Below are 23332 nucleotides of genomic sequence, written 5' to 3' on the forward strand. Positions count from 1 at the left end.
TTGGACCATTAAAGTCAATCGCTCAACTTTAAGGAAAATAATATAATTTGTTATCATATAATGTGAAGTTATAAAAGGCTCTTGAAAATGTAGATGTGTTTCTAGCCTGTTTCTCTATTAAATTCTGTAAAGAGGCATTAAGCAATACTGTAAACTTGAATTACACTTTAAAAATAAGCACCATTAACATACATTCTACAAAACTTACTTTTACCTTTTAAATGGCACTTCTGGCCACACAAACATTTAGATGTTTTCTTCTTTACCATGTAAACAAAAATAAGCAATATTTAACCACCACACAGAAAAATTATCAAACTTCACCTCATTGCACAATGGAAAAGCACTTAGAAAAAGCATTTGGAAAAAACAGCACACATCATTTTTGTCTTTTTTATATATACATTGTCATTTTTTTTTAATTGAGAGCAGTTAAAACATTGTCAAAGCAATTTCCTGAGTTCAAATTTTCCAATTTCCAGCTCAGAAATAATTCAATCTTACTATTATATGTGTCCTTTTTCTAAACATACAAAAAATAAGAATTTAAAAAGAAAAAGACTGAAACAAAGGACTGGAAACAATCCAACAGTACTGTTTAGCTTGTCTTCTCAAAAGATATTAGAATACACAGTTTAAAGAATGTTAGGATTTCCACTATATGTCCTATATTTAAAGGCTATAGAATTGCAAATGTATAAAAACACTGATAAGTTAAAAAATATCAACTTAAAAATAACAGAGATATGAACAGCCAATAAATATAAGGCCACCCACTTCTATTTCTCATGTTGAATCAAGGAAGTGAATGGATTTAAAATACTGTTAAGAATCCCCTCAGTCCTATTTCACATTAGTTCTCTTTATTCCCCTTGTAGATATTGTTAAGAGACCACTGAAAGGATAAAACTGTTACTAAAACCTTCAAAATACAGAAATGTTGTACTTTTAAAATACTATCACTCTTGGGAACAGCCCTCTAGAGAGTCATGTGTTGGCACAAATACACTAGTACATGAAAACTTAGATAATCCAAACACTCTTTACTTTGATACACAGAATATTTAGACATGAGCAAGGAGAAAAATTTGATAATCCCCAAACTATCTTTACATTTGGCATATGTGATTTAGAAATGGGCATAACAAGAAAGGAGAGATTATAAAATTTTCTTTCATAATTATGTGTCACTTAAATTATGTCAGATAGTAGGATGGGAGGCAGTTTAGGATTAAACAACTTCATAAAACACTTATGATGCTCAAAATTTGCCTATGTATTTATAAATAATGATTAAGAAGAAATATCACTAGATTTACCAAAATAAGACATAAAATTAAAGTTAATAAAGTATAAAAGCATAGCTTCTTACATTTGATTTCTACCCACAAAATACATCACTTGTTCTTTTTCACTGCTTCACATTAATTATGATATTGAAATAAGTCTAGCTGAAGTGGTCAAAAAGAGATGATCTTTTTAAACTGAGTGAGGAAATACAAAAGCACAAAGAGTGAGTATGCAGCTGCACATACTCTAATAACTCCAGGTTTTAGTATTGTTATTCAGATCTCTTAAATCAGATTGATTTATAAATAGAAATACTTCATTAACTAACAATTACAGTTTTGTAATAACTTTTTAAAAGAATTACTTTTATTTTTAATATATACAATTCTTCTAGGCATTACAAAAACATGTCGAACTGTTGGCTTTTTTCTTTTAACAATTACAAAAAAAGAATGTGAACAATACTTCAATGCCAATGACTAACCATTTCTAAATAAAAAACAATGTGTGTGGAAATAAAATTCAATAATACAGCTCCTCATTAAAAGCATGCTTTTGTGATTTATAAAAAAAACATGGTTTTGAATTTTATTTTCAAGTAATGTTTGTTCTTTTGGGAAATCATTCAGTAATTCAGGATTCTTTCAGCAACAGCCCAAATTCCACCATTTTTGATCTAAATGATTTTTTTAAGCATATCAAAAAGCAACACAATTGTCTGCTAAAGTTATATATGCTGAAAACATTCTCCATTCCAAAGTCAAATATATTTAAGCCACTGCCTCATATTGGAAAATTATACTTTACAACATTAAACCTGTGTAAGTGAAAATATAATTAACACACTAATAGGACATTTTAGTTCACAAAAAAAAAAACAAAAGTTAATGAAAGTTTCCCTTCAGAAAGTTGACTTTTAAAAATAAATGTAAAAAACTTTTAAGATGTAAGGATTCCTTTTATGATTATATAAAAAATGTTTTCTACATTTAAGTTAACAGGATTCTGATTTACTGCTGTTTAGAAGTTACATGCCTTAAATATAAAATATAGCTCTTTAACACTGTCCTGAATACCACATACACAGTTCTAGAAGCAGTTCTATAAAACAGCAACACTTGGTTGATACCTAACCATTTCTCCTTCTCTCAAATCTTTTAAGTCGATAGAAGGTATAAAACTGCAATATAATCTCAGATCCCAACTTTCCTCCCAGAAAATGCAAACACACAAAAGAAAGGAATAAAAGGTCATATACAAAACAGAAAAAAGTACAATACTATGTTTTCCTTTCTGCAGGATATAATAAAATGAAATGATTTTTATGTATTTAGTTTTGAAATCAAAACACATTCAAGAGTTTTTGTTTTATCTCCTTACTAACATTACTCCTTCTATTTCTTCTTTTTTCACAAGTCTTTGAAGGTTACTAACCAGGTCTCATAGCATTTTAAATACCTTTCATGGAAGTCATTAGAATTTTAGTAAAGGTTAAACAATTACTACAAAGGTAACATTTTCTCTCCGAGAGAATCAGAGCACTTCAAACTTTAAAAACTGCAGCTGATAATTTTCTTAGACATTTTGTAATCAATAAAAACCTCTAACATTTTTAACAGACAACATATTTGGTATTTAATTTAGTAAAAAATTAAATTCTTGCACTTTGAAAAACATCATCATAATGTTTTTCTGTTTTATAATGACATTATTTCTAATAAAACTCATTTACTGTAAAACTGACTAAATTACTGCAAATAAAACTAATTCTAACCTACAAACCTTCACACTTCTAAGTCAAGGACATTTATTTTACTTTAGCATGACTTTCAAGCACCCTGGTTTAATTTCAGAGAACCTGCAGAAATGAGAAAAGAATTATTTTAAAGATAAATTTCACAATGATAAAGAAATACATCTTATAATCAATCCCAAGGACCTATGCTAAATATATCATCAAAGTACTCTCCTTTATTAAGTCAATAAAAAGTCAATATTCAGGACCAATATTTATGCTTTTGTTCCTTTTAATCTATTGTAAAAATAAATACAATCCTAAAGCTAAGGTTTACTCCTAAATTAGTAGTTATCACAATTGGAATTTTCTAAAACTGTCAAGCCTGAATTTGACCTTCATGAAAAAGAACATGCTGTATAAAGGATAAGATGATGTCTACATTACTTTATTTTTGTGCATTAGTCAGTGCCAAGAAGAAATCTCCAATATAATAGGTTACTGATTCATCAAGCCATGAAATCTTTCCATTTCCTCAGTCTGAAATTTATTTAAAGAAACAATGGTCTCAAAAATCGATCATTACTCCCAACATGATATGGTTTTGGTGTAACTACCCCTTTTGCTCTAACTACTCCTGACAGAAACGTCATCTGTTTTCAGGCTCAGAATTAAGCTACTAGTCTAGCAACACTTTAATACATGGCATAAACAAAATACGCTACCCTAATTGAAGCTAGAACTGAGAGAAGAAGGGTACTTCATGATAAACCTTCTCTGAGAATATATCTATCAACAGATCTTTATTTTTGGACATTTCTTTTCATTTTCTATTACTGAATAATAATCACCTAATGTTTGTCAGCTCAGATCATTAATGACATTTAACTTATATTTAGTAAGATGCATAAATTCATCTTATCTGGTACATTTCTGCTAACATTTAAACACAACCAAATTATAACTATATTTTAGCAGAAGCCATCAGTTCCTTACAAAACCCACAAATACATTTTTTTCTTTCAATGAAATAAAGCTTAAATTATGATATGGATAATTTGATTATGCTGGATAATACATTATCAAAGAAACCCAATTATATTTTACGTTCCTTTAAGATTTCAAATTTATGATAAAAATTTATCAGATGATCATATCAACAACAAACATCTCCTCCCCACCATTTGTGATTTAATGGACATCATAAATCCAGCAGAAAATTTTACATTATAATTTAAGCATGGATTTCCAAAATCAGATGGCTAAATTTAGTTAACTATTTTAACACTTCACTGTGAGCATATTTCAGTATTTACTAGCTATATATGGGTAACTGCCATTAGCAACAACAGAAATCTATACTCACCTGAAACTATGGCTTGTGAGGTATTTAATGACGGCTGGTTTGATGCGAGCAACTCCTCCCTGGCTGTGGTTTCCTCTTCCCGTAATCACAGAAAGATAGGGCTTACCTCCACTCTGCTTACATTCTGTACAACAGAAATTGGACCAGTTAAAACTCATTTTACATTCTCAACAGAAAGTAAACCTTAACTACTCAAACACATATGAAATCATTTTCATGGATATCTAGGAATTTATTGCTTCAAAAAGACCCAAATTAATATTTCAAAATACATATTTTATCTATGCTGTAAGTATGGAAGATTCATAGCAATTTATCTGCTTAAAGACTATAGTGGGACTTTTTCCCCTATAGGGAGAGAGGGAGATCTTCAGCTCTCTCTGAAAGGATAATGACTAATAATATTAATGACACCTTCCCTGCCACTCCCCTCATTATTAGGTCATTTATTTACACCATCTCACCTTTCAATAATTCACTTACTACTCTGAAAAGGTTCTCTAGTTGATTCACAAGCCTCAAAAAAAGGATATTTGTAGAATGAATTAATGTATGTGTGTAGGCTCCCCAAATTTAGGCTATTCCCACTTTTTCTCACCTTTAACAAAACTACTTAAGCCATATTTTCAGACTTCTTATCATTTAAACTATAAAAATTTCAGTATTTACTTCAAAAAGACAAGGACTATTAAATATGTATATAACTACCAGTATGTCTTACAAAATTTTTAATGGTTCTTTAATATCAGTTTCTAAAAGTGGCTAAATATTTCCCTCAATAGTCTCAGAAAAATGTCTTTACAGTGATTTGTATGAATCAGGGTTAAAACAAATACACAGTGCATTTGGTTGACTATTAAGTAACTTTTAATCTGAAGGCTCTCTCCCCCATATTTTTCTTTACAATTTGTTAGGAAATAGATTATTTACACTAAATTTGCACAGTCTGGATTTTGCTGGTATTGTATCCCCATGGTGCCTTTCAACATGTTCCTCTGTTCCCTATAAGTCTCTATCAAAGGATAGTTAGAACTAAAGGCCTGCTATATTTGCTTCTGGTTTATTTGGGGCAAAAAGACTTCATAGATGGTGGTGGTGTATATTTCAATTAGAAGGTATATGTTTTGGATACCTACTTTAATATTTTTTATTCCTAATCCTTTCATCTTATAACTAAAAGCAAGGAAGGGTAGAGCCACAAATTTTTCCCTCTTGTCTAGTCAACAATACTACCATCTGGTGGGAACTTACAGTAACTACAAGCTACCATAGGTGGCTGCATACACAAGATGGGCTTGGCTTCCAGAAAAGTTTGTTCTTGTTTCAGACCACACATCACTTTACACAAGTTGCTTTAACTCTTTTTTCCCTGTAATTACTTTTAATTGAGATGAAATTCACATAACTAGCTTCATGATTTTAAAATGTAGAATTCAGTGGTTTTTAGGATATTACAACATTGTGCAATGACTACCGCTACCTAACTCCAGAATAGTCCATCATCTCAAAAACAATTCTATAGCCATTAGCAGTCATTCTTCATTCCCTGCTTTCCAGCCTCAGCAATCACCAGTGTACTTTCTGTTGCTATAGATTTATCTATTCTGGACATTTTATACAAAGAGAAATTACACAATATGTGGCTTTTGTATCAGCCTTCTTTCATATAGCATAATGTTTATAAGGTAGATCCATACAGTAGCATTTATCAATAATTCATTTCTTTTATTTTTTTTAAAGATTCATTCATTCATTCATTCATTCATTCATTCATTCATTCATTTATTTATTTAAGCACTGGGCACAGTCAGAAGCATGGGAAGGTGAGAGAATCCATCAGAGCCAGAGTGGGGAACAGAACAGGCAGACAGACGAAATACACTGCTGAGGGGAGCAACGGGCGTGGCAGGAGAGGTCCACAAGCCATGTGGGACCCTCGCCAGTGGCCGGGGATCAAACCGGCGCTGCAGAGGCTGCAGGCAGCTTCACAGTCCAGCGCTCAACTGCTGCGCCACCAGGGGAGGCCCAGTATTCATTTCTTTTAATTGCTGAATAATATTCTATCAATGGATGGATAGACCACATTGCATCTGTTCAATCATCAGTTGATGGACATTTGGGTTGCTTTCACTTTTCTGTTATTATGAATTGTACTTTTAATTCTCTTGTGTGCATATCTAGAAGCAGAACTGTGAGTCATATGATATGTATGCTTAACCTGACCATTTAACATTTCCACCAACACCATATGAAAGTTCCAATTCTCTACATCTTTAACAACACTTACTATTTTCCATTTTATTAAACTTTTAAAATTGTCAGTTATCTTTTACTCAATCTTTTATTCAAGTTTCATTGACTATGGAATGAAAGATAGTACATAAAGTAAATAATCATCACTGACTCAATTCTTGGTCAGAAAGACAGATATTTAACAATAAATTATACAATAAGCTTTTTATAGAGACTGTAATATATATGAAGACTAACAGAGGCTATTTACAGGAAACCTAACAGTCGGGAGGTCAACATACAGAAGCACCAAAACACAAGATGAGATTGGAAAGGCAAGCAAGGGACAGAGTATGTAGGGATTTTGTAGCAATCTGTACTGTCTTATCACAATGTTAATTATTTATGTAACTATTTTATCTACTGCCCTGGACCAGAACACTTCGTAGACAGGGACTTTGTGTCTTTAACTCTTTGATACCTAGACTATAATCTAATTTTTACTGAGTAAATGATTAATTCATCCTTTATAGAAAGCATATTCTTTTATAATACTCCCATAAGTTTATCTTTTCTACATATTAAGCAAGAAATTTTAAACGTTCTTAAATTATCTTTTTTAATCTTTATTATTGTTTTATAGATTTTTCTCCAAGATTTCTAAAATTCTATTTTAAAAAACAACTGGGGAAGTGGGATCCTCTATATCAAAGAATGTCTGCTAATAAACACACAAGGAAACAAATGTTAAACCAACAAGATACTTTTAACATATTTCGTGAAGTACACACAAATGGAAGCATGATAAAGAGTCTCTCCAGAATTTGCAAGATATATCAATATAATCAATAGAAAATTTGTCACTATTACAGTCCTACCTTCAGTTTTCTGCTGTAAAACTGTCATCAAATGTTCTATAGCCTCATCCACATGCAACCCATGGAGGTCTAAAACATTCTGTGGCAGCAGGGAGGCATTGACTTTCTCAAAGATCTCCACAGCAGCAAGGTGATTGGCTTCTTTCATCTTCTGCTCATGGAGACTACCCTAGAATTATAAACACATCACCAGTAAATGCTTTTGATATTTGTTACTCTAAGTAGATGAGGAAGTAAAAAAAAATGCCTCATTTTTGGTAGAACCAAAAGAGAGAGAGAGATAGAGAACAGTTAATCTAAAATTTTAACCCATCATGCAATTGGTTAATAGGCAAGAATTCACCAAAATTTGGTTGAATTTCAGTGAATCAATAATAAAATTCATAAAACTACTGAATCACATTTCTAAAATATCTTCTGGACTGAAAATTATGTGACAAACTTAAATAAACACCTCCTGTTTCATAAGGAAAACACTGGTTTACCCTGTGATAATTCTGGGTCTCATTGATTTCAATGCCTTATAGTCATTTCACATGGTTTGTTATTAGGTGCATAGGGTTATTCCATTTTGATACCTTTGCTGGCCTATCATGAAAAAGTAAGCCATATGGAACCACAAAAATTAAAAGTATATCAGGCATGTTTCTTGTAATACCATGCCAAATTTTGCTTCCCTGAAATATAGTAACGTAATTTTCTTTTCAAACTATAAAAGTGAGGGGGTGTCCAGGATGGCTTAGGGGTTAAGTTTCAGCGGTACCACCACGAGAGGCATCTCATGGCAAAGTGACCTGAGTTTGATCCCCTGCCAGGGAGCTAATGCACTCATGGCACAGCAGACCTCTCCTACCCACTGCTCCCTCAGCAGTGTATTTCAGGCAATCTGCCTGTTGTTGTGCTCCCCACTCTGTCTCTGGTGAATCCTCTCATCCCCCTCCCCCGCACCTCTGGCCTACACCCCAGTCCTTCTATGCAAAAATAAATAAAATAAAAATCTTACAATAAAGAAATAATTCTTTAAAAAAAACCTATAAAAGTTACTGATACATTACTAAAATTTCAAACAAGGCCCTATACAGTCAATATTAACATTCTGCTGTCTTTCCTACAGAAAACTGCTATCTGAGAGAATCTAACCTAAAAGAAAATATGAATTGTCAGAATTCATGGACTGCAATTCATGATAGCACCACGGAAATGGAATATTTCAAAGAGAGATGAAATTCTCAGAAACATACATCTCTTATGAAAATTAGGACACCTTATTTTCATCACCTATTTAATCCATACATCCCCCCCCAAAAAGAACACAATACAAGTATGAATTATCTCAAGATTAGGGCCTCCCTGGTGGCGCAGCAGTTGAACACTGGGCTGCGAAGCTGCCTGCAGCCTCTGCAGCGCCGGTTCGATCGCTGGCCACCAGCAAGGGTCCCCATGGCCGCAGACCTCTCCTGCCACACCCGCTGCTCCCCTCAGCAGTGTATTTCATCAGTCTGCTTGTTCTGTTCCCCGCTCTGGCTCTGGTGAATTCTCTCACCCTCCCGAGCTTCTGACGGTACCCAGTGCTTGTATAAATAAATAAATAAATCTTAAAAAAAAAAAATTATCTGAAGATTATTCAGATATCATAAATGACAAAAAAAGGGTTGTTATTATTATCAGTTTTCCACTTTACCTGCTGGGCATAAAATGTAGCGACATTTTTTTTCCCCATCCGATAAGCTTCTTTTGCCTTGCTGTAGCATTCCATCCTCTTCTGTTGGTGCAGGAAAGCCTCTGCCCTATAGTCATCATACTCTGGATACTCAAAATCCTGGAAAGATGGCTCATTTAGCATATCTTCAGTCTCTTTTGATTTCTTTGTCTATAAGATATTACACAATAGGTAAAATATGAAGAAAGTAGAAAACACAAGTTTTACCTCCCAAAAATATATATGAAAACCAGGTTATGCTATTTTTCATCTTTTCTTATAAAACAGATGCTTCCCAATGTCTACCTAGTAAACCATGCACTTAGTAACTGTCATTAACTTCTTTATGTCATAAAGGATATCCCGTCTTTACTTATTTTAGATGTTATCAAAACATAACCTAGTCATAAAATCAAGCCATAAAATTATCAAAATACAATCTAATCATAAAATCAAAGCAAGAGAAAATATAAAACTCATTTATGGAACATTTTCCAAATTTTAGTTTATAAACCTATTTGAAGGGCCTAGTTATTGAAAGCAATAATAAAACATTTCCATTTAAAAAGCCAATCAATAAAACTGAGTAATTCTCTTTAAAACAGAAAAGGCATGTGGAATGACTACATCTAGTAGTTAGTAAACATCAAAAATACTCTTATGGAGTAGTTTTCAGTCAGCCAACTACCAACTAGTCACTAGGGTAGTATAGACTATTAAAAAATTTCAATGAATTGTATGAAAAATCACCCATCAAGTAATTGCTATCCAAAATTGACCTTAAGAAGTAAAAGCTGGGTCTCCTTGGTGGCTCAAGGGGTTAAGACACAGCCTATGAAGCTGCCTGCCAGCTTCTGCAGCACGAGTTTGATCCCCAGCAGGCCAGGGAGCAACCCACATGGTGCAGCAGACCTCTCCTGGCTCACCCGATGCACCCCTCAGCAGTGTATTTCAGTCAGTCAGCTTGTTCTGTTCCCCACTCTGTCTCTGCTAAATCCTCTTACCCCCTACACCTCTGGCCTGTACCCTAGCTCTTGTATGCATAAATAAACAAATCTTAAAAAAAGTTAAAGTAACTAATTTAAAGCACAAATACAAGTAATTATTATGCAAATTTGCCTCAGTGCTCTCCACAAAATAGGAAAAGTTTTTTCTAAGCAAAATTCTTATAATAATGCATCCAGATGTATCCAGAATATCAAAATTCAATGTTAAAAAACAGCAAAACAGGGCCTCCCCTGGTGGCGCAGCAGTTGAGCGCTGGGCTGTGAAGCTGCCCGCAGCCTCTGCAGCGCCGGTTCGATCCCCGGCTGCTCCCCGGCCACCGGAGGAGGGTCTCACATGGCGCGCAGACTTCTCCTGCCGCCCGCTGCTCCCCTCAGCAGTGTACTTCGGTCCTTCTGCCTGCTCTGCTCCCCGCTCTGGCTCTGGTGAATTCTCTCACCCTCCCACACTTCTGACAGTACCCAGTGCTTGTATAAATAAATAAATAAATCTTTCAAAAAAAAAAAAAAAAAAAAACAGCAAAACATAGTGACTTCTATATCCAAATTGGCGTTTCATCTATACCAGTCTCCAAAGTGCTGTTTGCTGAAAATGCTGCTTACAACAGCAATCTGATACGTTTCTTAACATGGAAGAGGGGGAGAGAGGAATAATAAATTACTATAATTATAATTACTATAATTTCCTTAAAAATTTTAAAGACTTCCAAGAATCAGATGTCATGCCAAGCAATTTAATGAACATTTTATGAACATTCAATCCCGAAACCTCAAAAAATAATTTTCAAGTTTTTAAGCAATTCACATTTTGTTATAATTAAAAGTAAATTAAACAATGTAGGATCCTTGCTAAATTTGCTAATTTTCTAATGGCTGAAAACTGTCATTAATTAAAAATATTAGCAAAGAATATAATTATAATGTACTCTATGATAATCTTTAATACAGATTTAATTTTTATGTAAAATCATTTTATATAAATTACATTAAAATTATATGTATGCATTATGTACTATATATTACTAATGGATAAAAGCACTTTTTCAAATTTCCTACCTAAGAATAGAATTCACAAGTCAAGACAGGTTGGAAAAAACTAGTCTAATATATAATAGTAGTTGGTTGTAAAATTTCATTTGCTAAATTTTGCTCACTTAGTCCCTAAAACTCTAGAGGTTTTAAAGAACTGAAGGAAAATGAAAGAATAAAATAGGGCCTCCCCGGTGGTGCAGCGATTGAGCGCTGGGTTGCGAAGCTGCCCGCGGCCTCTGCGGCGCCGGTTCGATCCCCGGCTGCTCCCCGGCCACCGGAGGAGGGTCCCACATGGCGCGCAGACCTCTCCTGCCGCCCGCTGCTCCCCTCAGCAGTGTACTTCGGTCCTTCTGCCTGCTCTGCTCCCCGCTCTGGCTCTGGTGAATTCTCTCACCCTCCTGCACTTCTGACTGTACGCAGTGCTCGTATAAATAAATAAATAAATAAATAATAAATCTTTAAAAAAAAAAAAAGAATAAAATAAAGGTATTGCTATGCTACTAACATACTATCAAAGTTAAAAATCTGTAAATGAGACAATAGTTGATATATTTTTGCAGCAAATACCCAGCTTATCTTATGAAGGAACACAAGGCGTTCTCTTTTACATAAGAATATTCACAGAATTTATATCCTGTGTCATTCTCTCCATTACATAATCACAAACTTGTTTCATATAAGTGTTTAAATAGTCTAGGAGTGTATGAATTCCATCCCTGATAAAATCAAAGACTTTGGGTGAAAGGGATAATTAAGTTGCTTTCTATACTTTTGAAAAGCCCATAGTGCCTAACACTAAAACATCAATATTCCATAGCATTAAACTTTCTGTTAGTGTTCATACTAAAAAAATGCAAATCATGTTTGGTTTTATGAAAAGAAAACCCTTCATTTCTTTCCTTTAAAAAGGGGGGTGGTGGGCCTCCCCAGTGGTGCAGCGGTTGAGCACTGGGCTGTGAAGCTGCCTGAAGCCTCTGTAGTCCCGGTTTGATCCCCGGCCTCCAGAGAGGGTCCCACATGGCGTGCAGACCTCTCCTGCCGCCCGCTGCTCCCCTCAGCAGTGTACTTCGTCTGGTCTACCTGTTCTGCTCTCCACTCTGGCTTTGGTGATTGCTCTCACCCTCCCGCACTTCTGACTGTACCCAGTGCTTGTATAAATAAATATAAAAACAAACAAATAAATAAACCCATAAAAAAAATAAAAAGGGGGGTGGGGTGGGAGAGATTATATAATGAGAGCTGCTTTTTTTTTAAGTGTCTATTCTCTTTTAAAATAAGATTGGCTTCGGGCCTCCCTGGTGGTGCAAGGGGTTAAGCAACACACTATGAAGCAATACGCAGCCTCTGCAGCACGAGTTCGATCCCTGGCCAGCCAGGGAGCAACCCACATGGCTCAGCAGACCTCTCCTGACTTGCCCACTGCTCCCCTCAGCAGTGTATTTCAGTAGATCTGCCTGTTCTGTTCCCTACTGTGTCTCTGGTGAATCCTCTCACTTCTCCCCCCACCCCCGCATCTCTGGCCTGTACCCCAGCTCTTGTTTGCATAAATAAATAAATCTTAAAAAAAAAATAAGGTTGGTTTTGTTTTTGTTTTAAGACTTATTTATTTATACAAGAACTGGGGTACAGGCCAGAGGTGTGGAGGCTGAGAGGATTCACCAGAAACAGCGGGGAGCAGAACAGGCAGACCAAAAACACTACTGAAAGGAGAGGTCTGCTGCGCCATGTGGGTATCTCCCTGGCCGGCCAGGAATCGAACCTGCGCTGCAGAGGCTGCGGACAGCTTCACAGTGCTGCGCTCAACCTGCTGCGCCACCGGGGAGGCCCTGAAATAAGATTGTTTTTATATCTATCTCACAGTGATGTGGTTTATTACAACTTCATTAACAAGAGCAAAGTGAAATAGTGACTTCCTAAGAATTCACCTAATTAGTGCCATTTATTCTCTATAATACCAAAAATTTCCCATGGCAACAGACTTTTAAATTTTATTAAATGCTAAAGAGTTAGTAGTATTAATAAAACATAGTTTGAAACGTTTATTTCTTGAAAACAGAAGAATGTATCTGGTACCAAGATACGTCCCTTTAATATCTGTAGGACCTCATGGTTCCAGAATATCAAAGACAGACTATTCTGCTCACCAATTTAAAAAAGACTTTTATTCTTGCTCTGACACATTTTGTGTGAGAGTCTAAGAAATAAAGAAAGTCTAAGAAAATCTCCAGAATAACTTGAAATTAGTATTTTGGACAATGCCTCAAAATTTCCTTTTCTGACTGCAACATTTTCCAATCCTCTCCAACTGTGAGCAAGCACACCTTTCCCTCATCACTTCCTCTGTCACCATAATGACCCACAATGATCTCCTGGTTTGGTCTTGAAGGTCTCACCATCATCTTGTACACTCTTTCCATCTTAAAATATACTGTACCTATCATCCATGGAGAACACAGGTATCAGTGGCATCACTTGAGCCCTGCCCCATATATAGTACTAATGTCACATGAATACCAAAATTACATAAGTTGTATATACCTACTAACTGATAGTAAAATAAAGGAAAAAAGAAAGAAAGACACAGTTATCCTTGAGTATTTTTATTAATAAGAATAGCAAGATGATAAGGGCCTATTTAAAAAAGCTGACAGCTATACACGATTAATATACAAATTATATTTCTATATATTTGCAATGTACAGTCCAAAAATAAAGAAAATAAGTCCATTTATAATAACATGAGAAAGAACACTTAGAAATAAATTAAAGACATAAAAAATGTAATAACATGACACCATACTCTTGAAAGAAATTACAAATACCTAAATAAATTGAAAAATATCCCATGTTCACAGATTTATATTTTTAGGATGACAATAATCCTCAAATTATCTACAAATTCAACACAATCCCCATGAAAATTCCAGCTGCCATCTTTACAGAATTGATAAGCTATCCGAAGATTCACAAGGAAATGCGAGGGGCCCAGAGTAACCAAACAATCTTCAAATAACTGGAAACACACCTCCTGGTTTCAAGACTAAACTGCAAAGTTACAGTATTTAAGACAGTGTGGGTTGGTATAATAGCAGACATATTGAAAGTCTGACAATAAACTTACAATCACTTCATTTCCAACAAGGGAGCTAAGAAAATACAATGGGGAAATAGTCTTTGCAATAAGTAGTACTGTGACAACTGGACGTGCAGATGCAGATAAAAGAACTTGGACCCCACCCCCACCCCAAACTCACATCACATATAAAAACTAATTCAGAATGGATCAAAGATCTAAATGCAAGCACTTAAACTGTAAAACTCTTAGAAGAAAACATAGATGTAAATCTTTAAGGCCTTGGAATAGGCAAGAGTTTCTTAGATATGATAAAAGTATAAGCAACAAAAGAAATTGCAAATTGTCAAACTTAAAAACTTTGTATTCTTAAGGACACCATCAAAAATGTGAAAAGACAATCTTTAGAACATTTTCAATTTATCATGTCTGATAAGGGACTTGGGGGTATCTTGTGTATATAAAATACTTGAAAAATGTTAAGCAGATAAAAATTTAGTAGGCAAAAAGGTTATAAATCTATATTTTTTAAAAAGATACACAAAAAGTCAACAAGTATATAAAAAGATGCTCAACATCATCTGTCATCAGGAAACTCCAAATCAACTCACAGTGAGATAACACTTCTATATTAACCATGTCTTTTATTTCCTGTGTTCTGATGGCTTTCTTTGGCATCTGGGGCTTGTTAGGCCCTAGAGAGCTCCACCAACCCTATTTTACCTCTACCCCTCCACCCTTACAGGTTCACTAATTCCTAAAGAAAGTAGACAATTAGTATGCTAATATAACTTACATATGCAAACCAGCCAATCTAGAGTTGGGGGTATGCAAACCATACCCCCAACCACATCCTTTATGGGGTTTTCACACTCCAGACTACCATCCAAATACTCTAATCACCCAGCACAGGTACCAGAAAACTAGTCCTGATGCACCCAGAGCAGGCTGATAGAATTCAAACAAGTCAATGCTAATCCAGCTTTCCTGTATCGCCCATTCCTCCCACAGATATCATACTAAAAGTTCTTGCCCATGTTTGCCCTTTACTCCGGCCTCCTGTTCAATGCTGGTGCTGCCTGATGTGGTAGGGTGGTAGGTGATACTTCTAGTTTCTGGGTTTCTGTGCATATACTACACTTTCTCTTTAACATCCCCACATCTACACATCTTATTACCATACTTGATTAAAACAAATCCCAAATACCCTTAAAACAACTTTGCAACTGCCAGAATTGCTATAATCAAAAAAGAGAAATAATAGAAAGAAAAAGAGGATGTGGAGAAATAACCCTCATACATTGTTGATGGGAATGTCAAATAGCACAATAGCTTTGGTGTAAAAAGGTAGACAGTTTCTCAGATGGTTAAATATTTCTGCCTACAGATTTATACCCTAAGATCCATCATATTAACAACCCATCACTATTCAATTAAGCCTCACACACTACTGTGTACAGCGGACACAGAAAAATTACAGGAATTCAAGTACTTGTTATACACAATGAATGACACTGGAGGGAAAACACATTATTTTGACTAAACAAATATTCTAAAATCAAATACACTATCAGTGGTTAAATTTCCAATCTAGTCAAACTGGTGAGAAAGAATCATTAAATCACCTCAACAAACAAATTTTATTTTCATATGCAATTATTAGTCATTATAGTAAAAATAAGTAACTCCATACCTTTTTCTCCTTAGATTTCTGTGCTGTATGAGAAGCAATATTCTCATTTTGATGAACAAACTCTTGTGCTACAACTGTTTTTACAGGATCTCCTTCAAGAACACAGTTTAGAAACTGCACTGTGTGTTCTAATGAATAGCTGTAGAGAGGGTAAGTATAAATATAAGTCATGTGGAAACCTTAACATAGATAATCCTTGAAACATTTTAGAAAATGAAAAATTAACTCATTTTTAAGTGTTAGAACAGCAAACCAAATGCTCATTGTGTATCCCAAAGATTTTAAAATGACCAGAGAGAAACTTCAAGAAATAGGCTCTCATTTTAAAAATGAATACCAAAAGGCAACATTGATAATTCATCGTCTAATCTTTTATTCCAGTAAGATTATCTTTCTTTCATCTTCTCACCTATACTTAAGTCCCTTGTTGGGTTCACAAATGGATTCAGTTTCCTTCAAACATCATATAACAGGTCTTTAAATTGACAAATTTATTGTGCCAAATTTCACTTTTTACTTATACCACAAGGATATAGTAAAAGAAATTCTAAGAAGGGAAACAGAAAGGAAAATATCATCCTACTTCTCACCCCTACATTATTCAGGCTTTCATAATAATAATGATGAGGTATTGGGTTCAATGAGTCGGAGCCCTTGGGTTACCTCTTACTTCTACCTTTACCTCTTCAGCCAAGTTCCCTTTTCAATAGCATGTGATGAGTTTAACCAGGAGAGGAAGATGTTTGGGTATATCCAAGAAAGAAAGGTTTATTGGAAGACACAAGCAGGCAGACACAAGCAGGCAGAAAGCTGCCTGGATGGGACAGGCGTGTTCTGATATAATTTCTATGGGGAGGGGCTCCTCCTTTGTTGAACTGTTATCTATTGTCAGAATTAGTTAATTTTAGTGCACTGACTAGGTTGATTTATAAGGACAGGAGATTCTCTATATGGCCCTCAATCTACTATCTCCATCTGTGATCCATGCCATATGGTGGAATACAAGTTAATCATCAATAAAACCATAAAGATTAATATACTAAGTGCTCTGAGACCATAATGTTATAACAATAGAAAGCAACTATTGAAAAAACTGGAAAAATCTTAAAAACATGTAGACTAAATAATAAGCTGCTAATAGCAGAAATCATAAAATACCTCAAGACTACTGAAAATGAGACTATAAGGTATCAGAATTTAACGATCTTAAGAGGGAAGAAAGTACAACACAGGCCCACATAAGAAGAAAAACCTCAAACAAACAAATTAATATTATCTAATGCAATTTGAAAAGGAAGAACAAACAAGACCCAAAGTTAGTAGAAGGAAATTAATGAACCAAATCAAAAAGACTATACAAAAGATGAGAGAAACTCAGAATTTGTTCTCTAAGATAGAAATTGATAAAACTCTAGGTAGGCTAACAAAGGTGAACACAGTAACAAAGGGAATTAGAAGTGAAAGAAGAGAAATTACCAGACATCACAGAGAAATGAAAAAGATTATAAGATATTACTATTCCAAAAATACAACAGCCTTCAAGAAATGGACAAATTTCTACAACAACATAGTTTACTAAGACTAAACTAGAAAAAAGCCCAGAAAAGTTGAATAAGCCAATCACAATCATAGAAATTGAAACAGTACTCAAATATCTCCCCCAAACAAAAGCCCAGTGCCAGCTGGTTTTATAAGCGAATGCTGTAAAGATGCAAGTTAAGGACACTTGACCCAACATGGTTTGCAATTTTTCTTACAGTCAAAAAGTCAATAAACAGGAGCATGTTTAAATAAATTACAGTACATTCATTCCACAGCTACTGGTATGCAACTGTTCTTATGGTAGCAGTTGTGGCATTCCTCTGCGGCAAAGAAGCTTATAACATTAAACACCTCTTTCTTAGCAAAACAGAAAGTGGCCATATCTATAACAAATAAGATGCATTATATTTTTGTTTGGCTAAGGAGATGGTCCATTCCAAAGCAAATTATGATTTGTTAAGTGTCCTGGCCTACGATAGAAAAATAAAATTGAGTATTTAAAATAAACAAATGAATAAATAATAGTACTTCAAGAATTAGTTTAAGAATACTATTGAACACTGCAGACTTTAAAAAAGAAAAGAGCTGACCACTAAATATGGATGGGAAAAAAACAGCAAAACTACAAAATAGTACATAAAACACAACTTTTTGGTGAAATATTTTTATATGGAGACACAAAAACAAATAGTGTACACATATGCATACACACATTAGCATAAATATGAGCAAAAATAACTGAAGATGACTATAAATCAACCATCAGAAAACTGCTCACTCTTGACATTTTATATATATTAAATTGGGATGGTTTATAAAACACCTATATTATTTCTGATATCAGAAAAATAAAATTAATAACAAAGCATAGGATATATGATTCAACGACTTAAGAGTAGAAATTACAATCCTTCCACCACTTACTTGTGGTCCTTGAAAATGTCTGCTAGAAAATTTTGGTTAATGGCTGGAAATATCTTAAAAAGCTGCTTCTCTTTTAGTTTAGTGGCACAATCTTTTTCGAACATAAGCGGTTCCCTTTTCTAAAACAAGACAAAACAAAATCATCCTTAAGATGAAATTTTTAACACAAATTACAGTGACCCAAAAGCATGGTTATTTAGTTGCAAAAAGCAATCATACTTCCTTAACTGATTAAAAGCTGAAATTAGTAAATATTTTTGCAATATTTATTTATATGCCATTTTTTGCAAAGTACTTGAAGCTGCTCATAAATATGCACACACACACAATCACACATACACACGTGTACATGTACATATAAATATATACATACTCTCATATATACAACCCCAACACATTCAATCATATATTAAAAAATTAAAATACATGTGTATGTGTTTCTGTATATATATTAACATATATGAACAATCAATTATATATAAGTATATATATAATGTGAATAAACAGGATATAAATAAAGTTAGAGAGTAGAGAAAATAAAGGTAGGACTATAGAATAAAGCTAGCAAGTAAAATTAGTATATAAATTTTTTTTAAAGACTTATTTATTTATGCAGACAAGAACTGGGGTGCAGGTCAGAGATGCGGGTGGTGAGAGGATCCACCAGAGACAGAGTAGAGAACAGAACAGGCAGACTGACTGAAATACACTGCTGAGGGGAGCAGCGGGCGGGACAGGAGAGGTCTGCTGTGCCATGTGGGTTTCTCCCTGGCCAGCCAGGGATCGAACTCGTGCTGCAGAGGCTGCGGATTGCTTCATAGTGCGGTGCTAAACCCCTTGCACCACCAAGGAGGCCCAAAATTAGTATATAAATTAATGCCACAAAATCCTGTACAAATGCTGAAGGTGGGCCACAAATTCAGTTCTAAGCTTCTTAGTGGCCAAAGAAAAGGGGGAAATAAAGATTCTTAGCGTCCATAAAATAAAACAAACCAGTTGCTCAGAAGAAGTACAGTTTTTTTGTAATGAGACCTGAGAGAAATTTCTCCCATGGGCCCTCCTAAAAGGAATGCTGTGTGATGCTGTGAACAACACCTCAAAAACACATTCTCCTCAATGGGCAGAAACTACAATGTACAATTAAGTTGCAAATTCAGGTGACAGTAAACCTCAAAATTCACAATTTTCATTAACATATTTACTCAAAAATAATGCATAAGCATTGTTACTGTTGTCATTTCTTACAAGTCGTATGTGGATCTGTTTAAATTGCCAAATCAAAATAACTTTCCTCAAATGTGCTACTTTAATTCTAAATGAAGATGATAAATATTTTTTAATATTTTTTTAATTTTATTTACTTTGAGCAGAACTGGGGTATAGGCCAGAGGGATGAGGAGTGACGGGATTCACCAGAAGACAGAGTGGGGAGAACAAGCAGATCTACTGAAATACACTGCTAAGGGGAGAAGTGAGCAAGACAGAAGTCTGCTGTGCCATATGTGGGTTAGTTCCCTGGCCAGGGATCAAAGTCGAGGATCAAAGTCCTGGTGCAGTGGCTGGCGATAGTGTCATAGTGCTGAGACTTAACCCCTTGTGTGACCAAGGAGGCCCCTTTATTTCCCTTTTGATTTTTTTTTTTTAAATAAGGGACTTTTTTTAAAGATTTATTTATTTATGCATACAAGAACTGAGGTGTAAGCCAGAAGTGTGGGGGGTGAGAGGATTCACCAGAGACAGAGTGGGGAGCAGAAAAAAAGTTAAATGTTAAAAGCTTAGAAATATGCAACTCAGTTATAAAATTAAATCTAAAACAACAGAGATTTAACATAGATTGCCTTTTTGTTAAATATGAACTTATTTCACAAAAGAAAATCTTCCCATTTAAACCATATTTAAAACATTTTTCAATTCTATCATTAACTTCAATCAGGTCAAATATAGAGTCCAGGCTAGAAAATGTAGAATCAAATGAAAATTACAAAGTAACACACAATAAGCTTGTTTAATATTTAGACTAACTCATACCAAATCATGCTTTTCCTGTAAGGCAATTTCTTCTGACATTATTTCTCTGAGTGATACTTTTTTAGTTTGAGTATTCCAATGATCCGATAAGGACAGCATTTCTGGTGCTGCTAAAGTCTTCAGTAATTTTTTGCCTGTTTTCTGAGATGATTTTTGTTCAGGATTATCAAGACCAATATGCCCAACCTGGAAAGGATCTACAAAAGCAGTATAAATAGAATCAGACCCTAACAATAAATGAACAAACTAGCATTATTCACTATTTACATCTATTTCATAAAGACCCAACAAATGTCATTTTTTACTTTTAGCTTATAAATATAATGTAACTTTGAAGTTTCAAAATACATCTTCACATAATTGCAAGCAAGAAATGGTATGTATAAATGCAGGAATATTTCAAATGAACAATGATCAAACGATCCCTCAAATAGACTAACAGACCACTTCCCAGTATTTTTCATATCACATCAACAGACAGAAAACAGTGACAAGTATATGCACTAGCAAACAGTGCAGGATGCAGTCAGATGGAAGTGACCAGCTGGCCCCAGTCACACCAAGGACTGAAATGATCAATATCTTGGCAAACGGTAACGTGCAGGAGGAACACAATAAATATTGAGGGAATGATAGTTAACAAAGTAAGGAAGCGAACATTCTAAGTTCACAATAACAGGATTTAATGTGCAACATTTCAGCATCTCTAAGAGAAAGCAACACATTCTGATATATTCTTTTTTTTTCCTAGACAGTGGAAGAAACAGTAGATGTACTATCATTCACACCATCTGATATCCATTGGGCTTTCAAATAACTTAAAGTGATGCAACAAACACAGGTCTGAACTAAAAATCTTCAATTTGGAATCCAAGTGTGGAGTGGACAAAAGAGACATCTGGAAGAACTCATGCACGAAAGGATTCTAATAACAGATCTTCTACCCTGTACTAATCACTAAAGACAATGCCATCTAAGACACATTGTCTGGGATCAATTATTTTCAACTTAGCAGATGGATCCAAAAAGCAGGCTGCCTTTTGTGCTCCAATAATACTAACATCAATAAAATATTGAATAACCAAGTATTATTTCAATGATGGTTTTAATCAAACACATTAATACTTTATTGCTCTCAAATGAGAACTGCTTTCTATCATTGACAGCAAACTCTTAACAGAAACTTAAGGTGTTCCACATCATTCATGAAAGTTAAATATTATAGAAACTTTTTTATTCTTTAAGTTTTATTTTATTTTATATCAATATCAAACATTAAATATTTTTTAAACTTTTATTTGCAAGTCAAGATTTTTTATTTTATATATTTTTTACATAATTTTTCACTTTGGTACAATGTATGCATTTTCATCTTGGTTATCGTCCTATAAAATTCCCACCACCTTTGTTTTGATCCTACTCCCTTCCCCCCCTAGTCCCTGCTCTGGTTTATAGTTGCCTGTTGATTTTGATTTTTACTTTATTATAATTAGTCTTTTTCCTGATCCTTATTTGGGTTTTCTAAATTCCTGCTATGAGTGAAACCATCCAGTATTTTTCTTTTTGCAAGTCAAGATTTTTAAGTGACATATTTTATGGAAGCATATTTAAAATTCATACATATATACCTGTTTCAACATCAAGAGAGAACATCTGAAGTAAAGATATATGCTTTACCTTGTATAAACTTGCCAGAGGATACCTCTTCTTGTCTTTGTCGCTCCTAAACACAGACAGAACAGGGGATTAGCAAAGGAGGGTCAGTAGGAAATATGGTATTATTGTCTCTAGAAATCATTTCTCTTTGTGTAACTACCAATCATTATTGCTAAATCTCAGTAAAAACCATAAAATTATAAAGTATAACTACATCTATGTATTTTTTCCATTGATAGAACTTTTATGATGCATCTTTTTTTTTAAGAAGGTAGCTTTTTTTTTTTAAAGAGTTATTTATTAATATAAGAACCAGGGTACAGGCCGGATGTGCGGGAGGGTGAGAGGACTCACCAGACAGAGCGGGGAACAGAACAGGCAGACTGAAGAAATACACTGCTGAGGGGAGAAGTGGGCACAACAGGAGAGGTCTGCTTCCCCATGTGGGACCCTAGCTGGCCGGCTGGGATTGAACTGTCGCTGCAGAAGCTGCAGACAGCTTCAGAGCACTGTGCTCAACCACCTGCGCCACCAAGGGAGGCCCTTATGATGCATCTTATAAAAAACTTCTTGAAATTTAATCAATGAGCACTGCAAGTCTTTAATTTTAGGGAATAAAAACTCACTACTTATGGTTTTCCCCTTAAAAAAAATTTTGCAATCACAATGAACTCCATCATTAATTATATAATTTGGCCAGTCTACAAATAATGGAAAAAGAAAAAGTATCAGCAATCTGTTAACTGGTAAAAGTTTGTTCTCTCTCCAAGTCAAAATTCAATAGAATGTCTTCCTATAACATAGATTTTATTGAAAAGTAAAGGTGACAAAATGTACACAAAAGGAACAGTTTATAAAAAGAGAAGATTACCAACCATCACAGATTCTTTCCATTTCTCATGAATTACTTTAGCAAGATTCAGATCTATATGTACAATACAATCTTCAACTGTTAGAGAACCTTGTAAGAAAAAAATATATATGTATAATTACTATTCATTATAATTGCTCAAAATGTACTCAGGCACCTTATGCATCAGAAAACTAATCCATATTATTAATTACTAAGCTATATTTCTAGTTATTAAATCTCTGGAAATAGTTTTATTTATGTGTTATTGTTTTCAGAGCTCTTGTCTGGTGCAATTACTTACAAAGTTTCAATATATACTATTCATGT

At 34.4% G+C, this 23332-nt stretch overlaps 1 protein-coding gene across 1 annotated transcript in view; it reads right to left on the reverse strand.

Annotated features, from left to right (window-relative positions):
• Window positions 1-3102: 3102 nt before the first annotated feature.
• The window catches only part of N4BP2 (NEDD4 binding protein 2), a gene marked incomplete at its 3' end in the record, with an annotated part of 41757 nt that continues 21527 nt past the window's right edge, over window positions 3103-23332 (reverse strand). The window contains exons 8-16 of the mRNA XM_084233311.1: window positions 23028-23113; window positions 22174-22219; window positions 20497-20693; window positions 18469-18587; window positions 16003-16141; window positions 9183-9371; window positions 7502-7670; window positions 4392-4515; window positions 3103-3148 (exon numbers count right to left, since the gene is read on the reverse strand). Of these exons, the coding sequence (XP_084089437.1) occupies window positions 3103-3148; window positions 4392-4515; window positions 7502-7670; window positions 9183-9371; window positions 16003-16141; window positions 18469-18587; window positions 20497-20693; window positions 22174-22219; window positions 23028-23113 (1115 nt within the window). The remainder of the gene's footprint in view (window positions 3149-4391; window positions 4516-7501; window positions 7671-9182; window positions 9372-16002; window positions 16142-18468; window positions 18588-20496; window positions 20694-22173; window positions 22220-23027; window positions 23114-23332) is intronic.

Source organism: Talpa europaea (genome assembly GCF_964194135.1).
Source record: "Talpa europaea genome assembly, chromosome: 5".
In the NCBI taxonomy this organism is placed as follows: domain Eukaryota; kingdom Metazoa; phylum Chordata; class Mammalia; order Eulipotyphla; family Talpidae; genus Talpa; species Talpa europaea.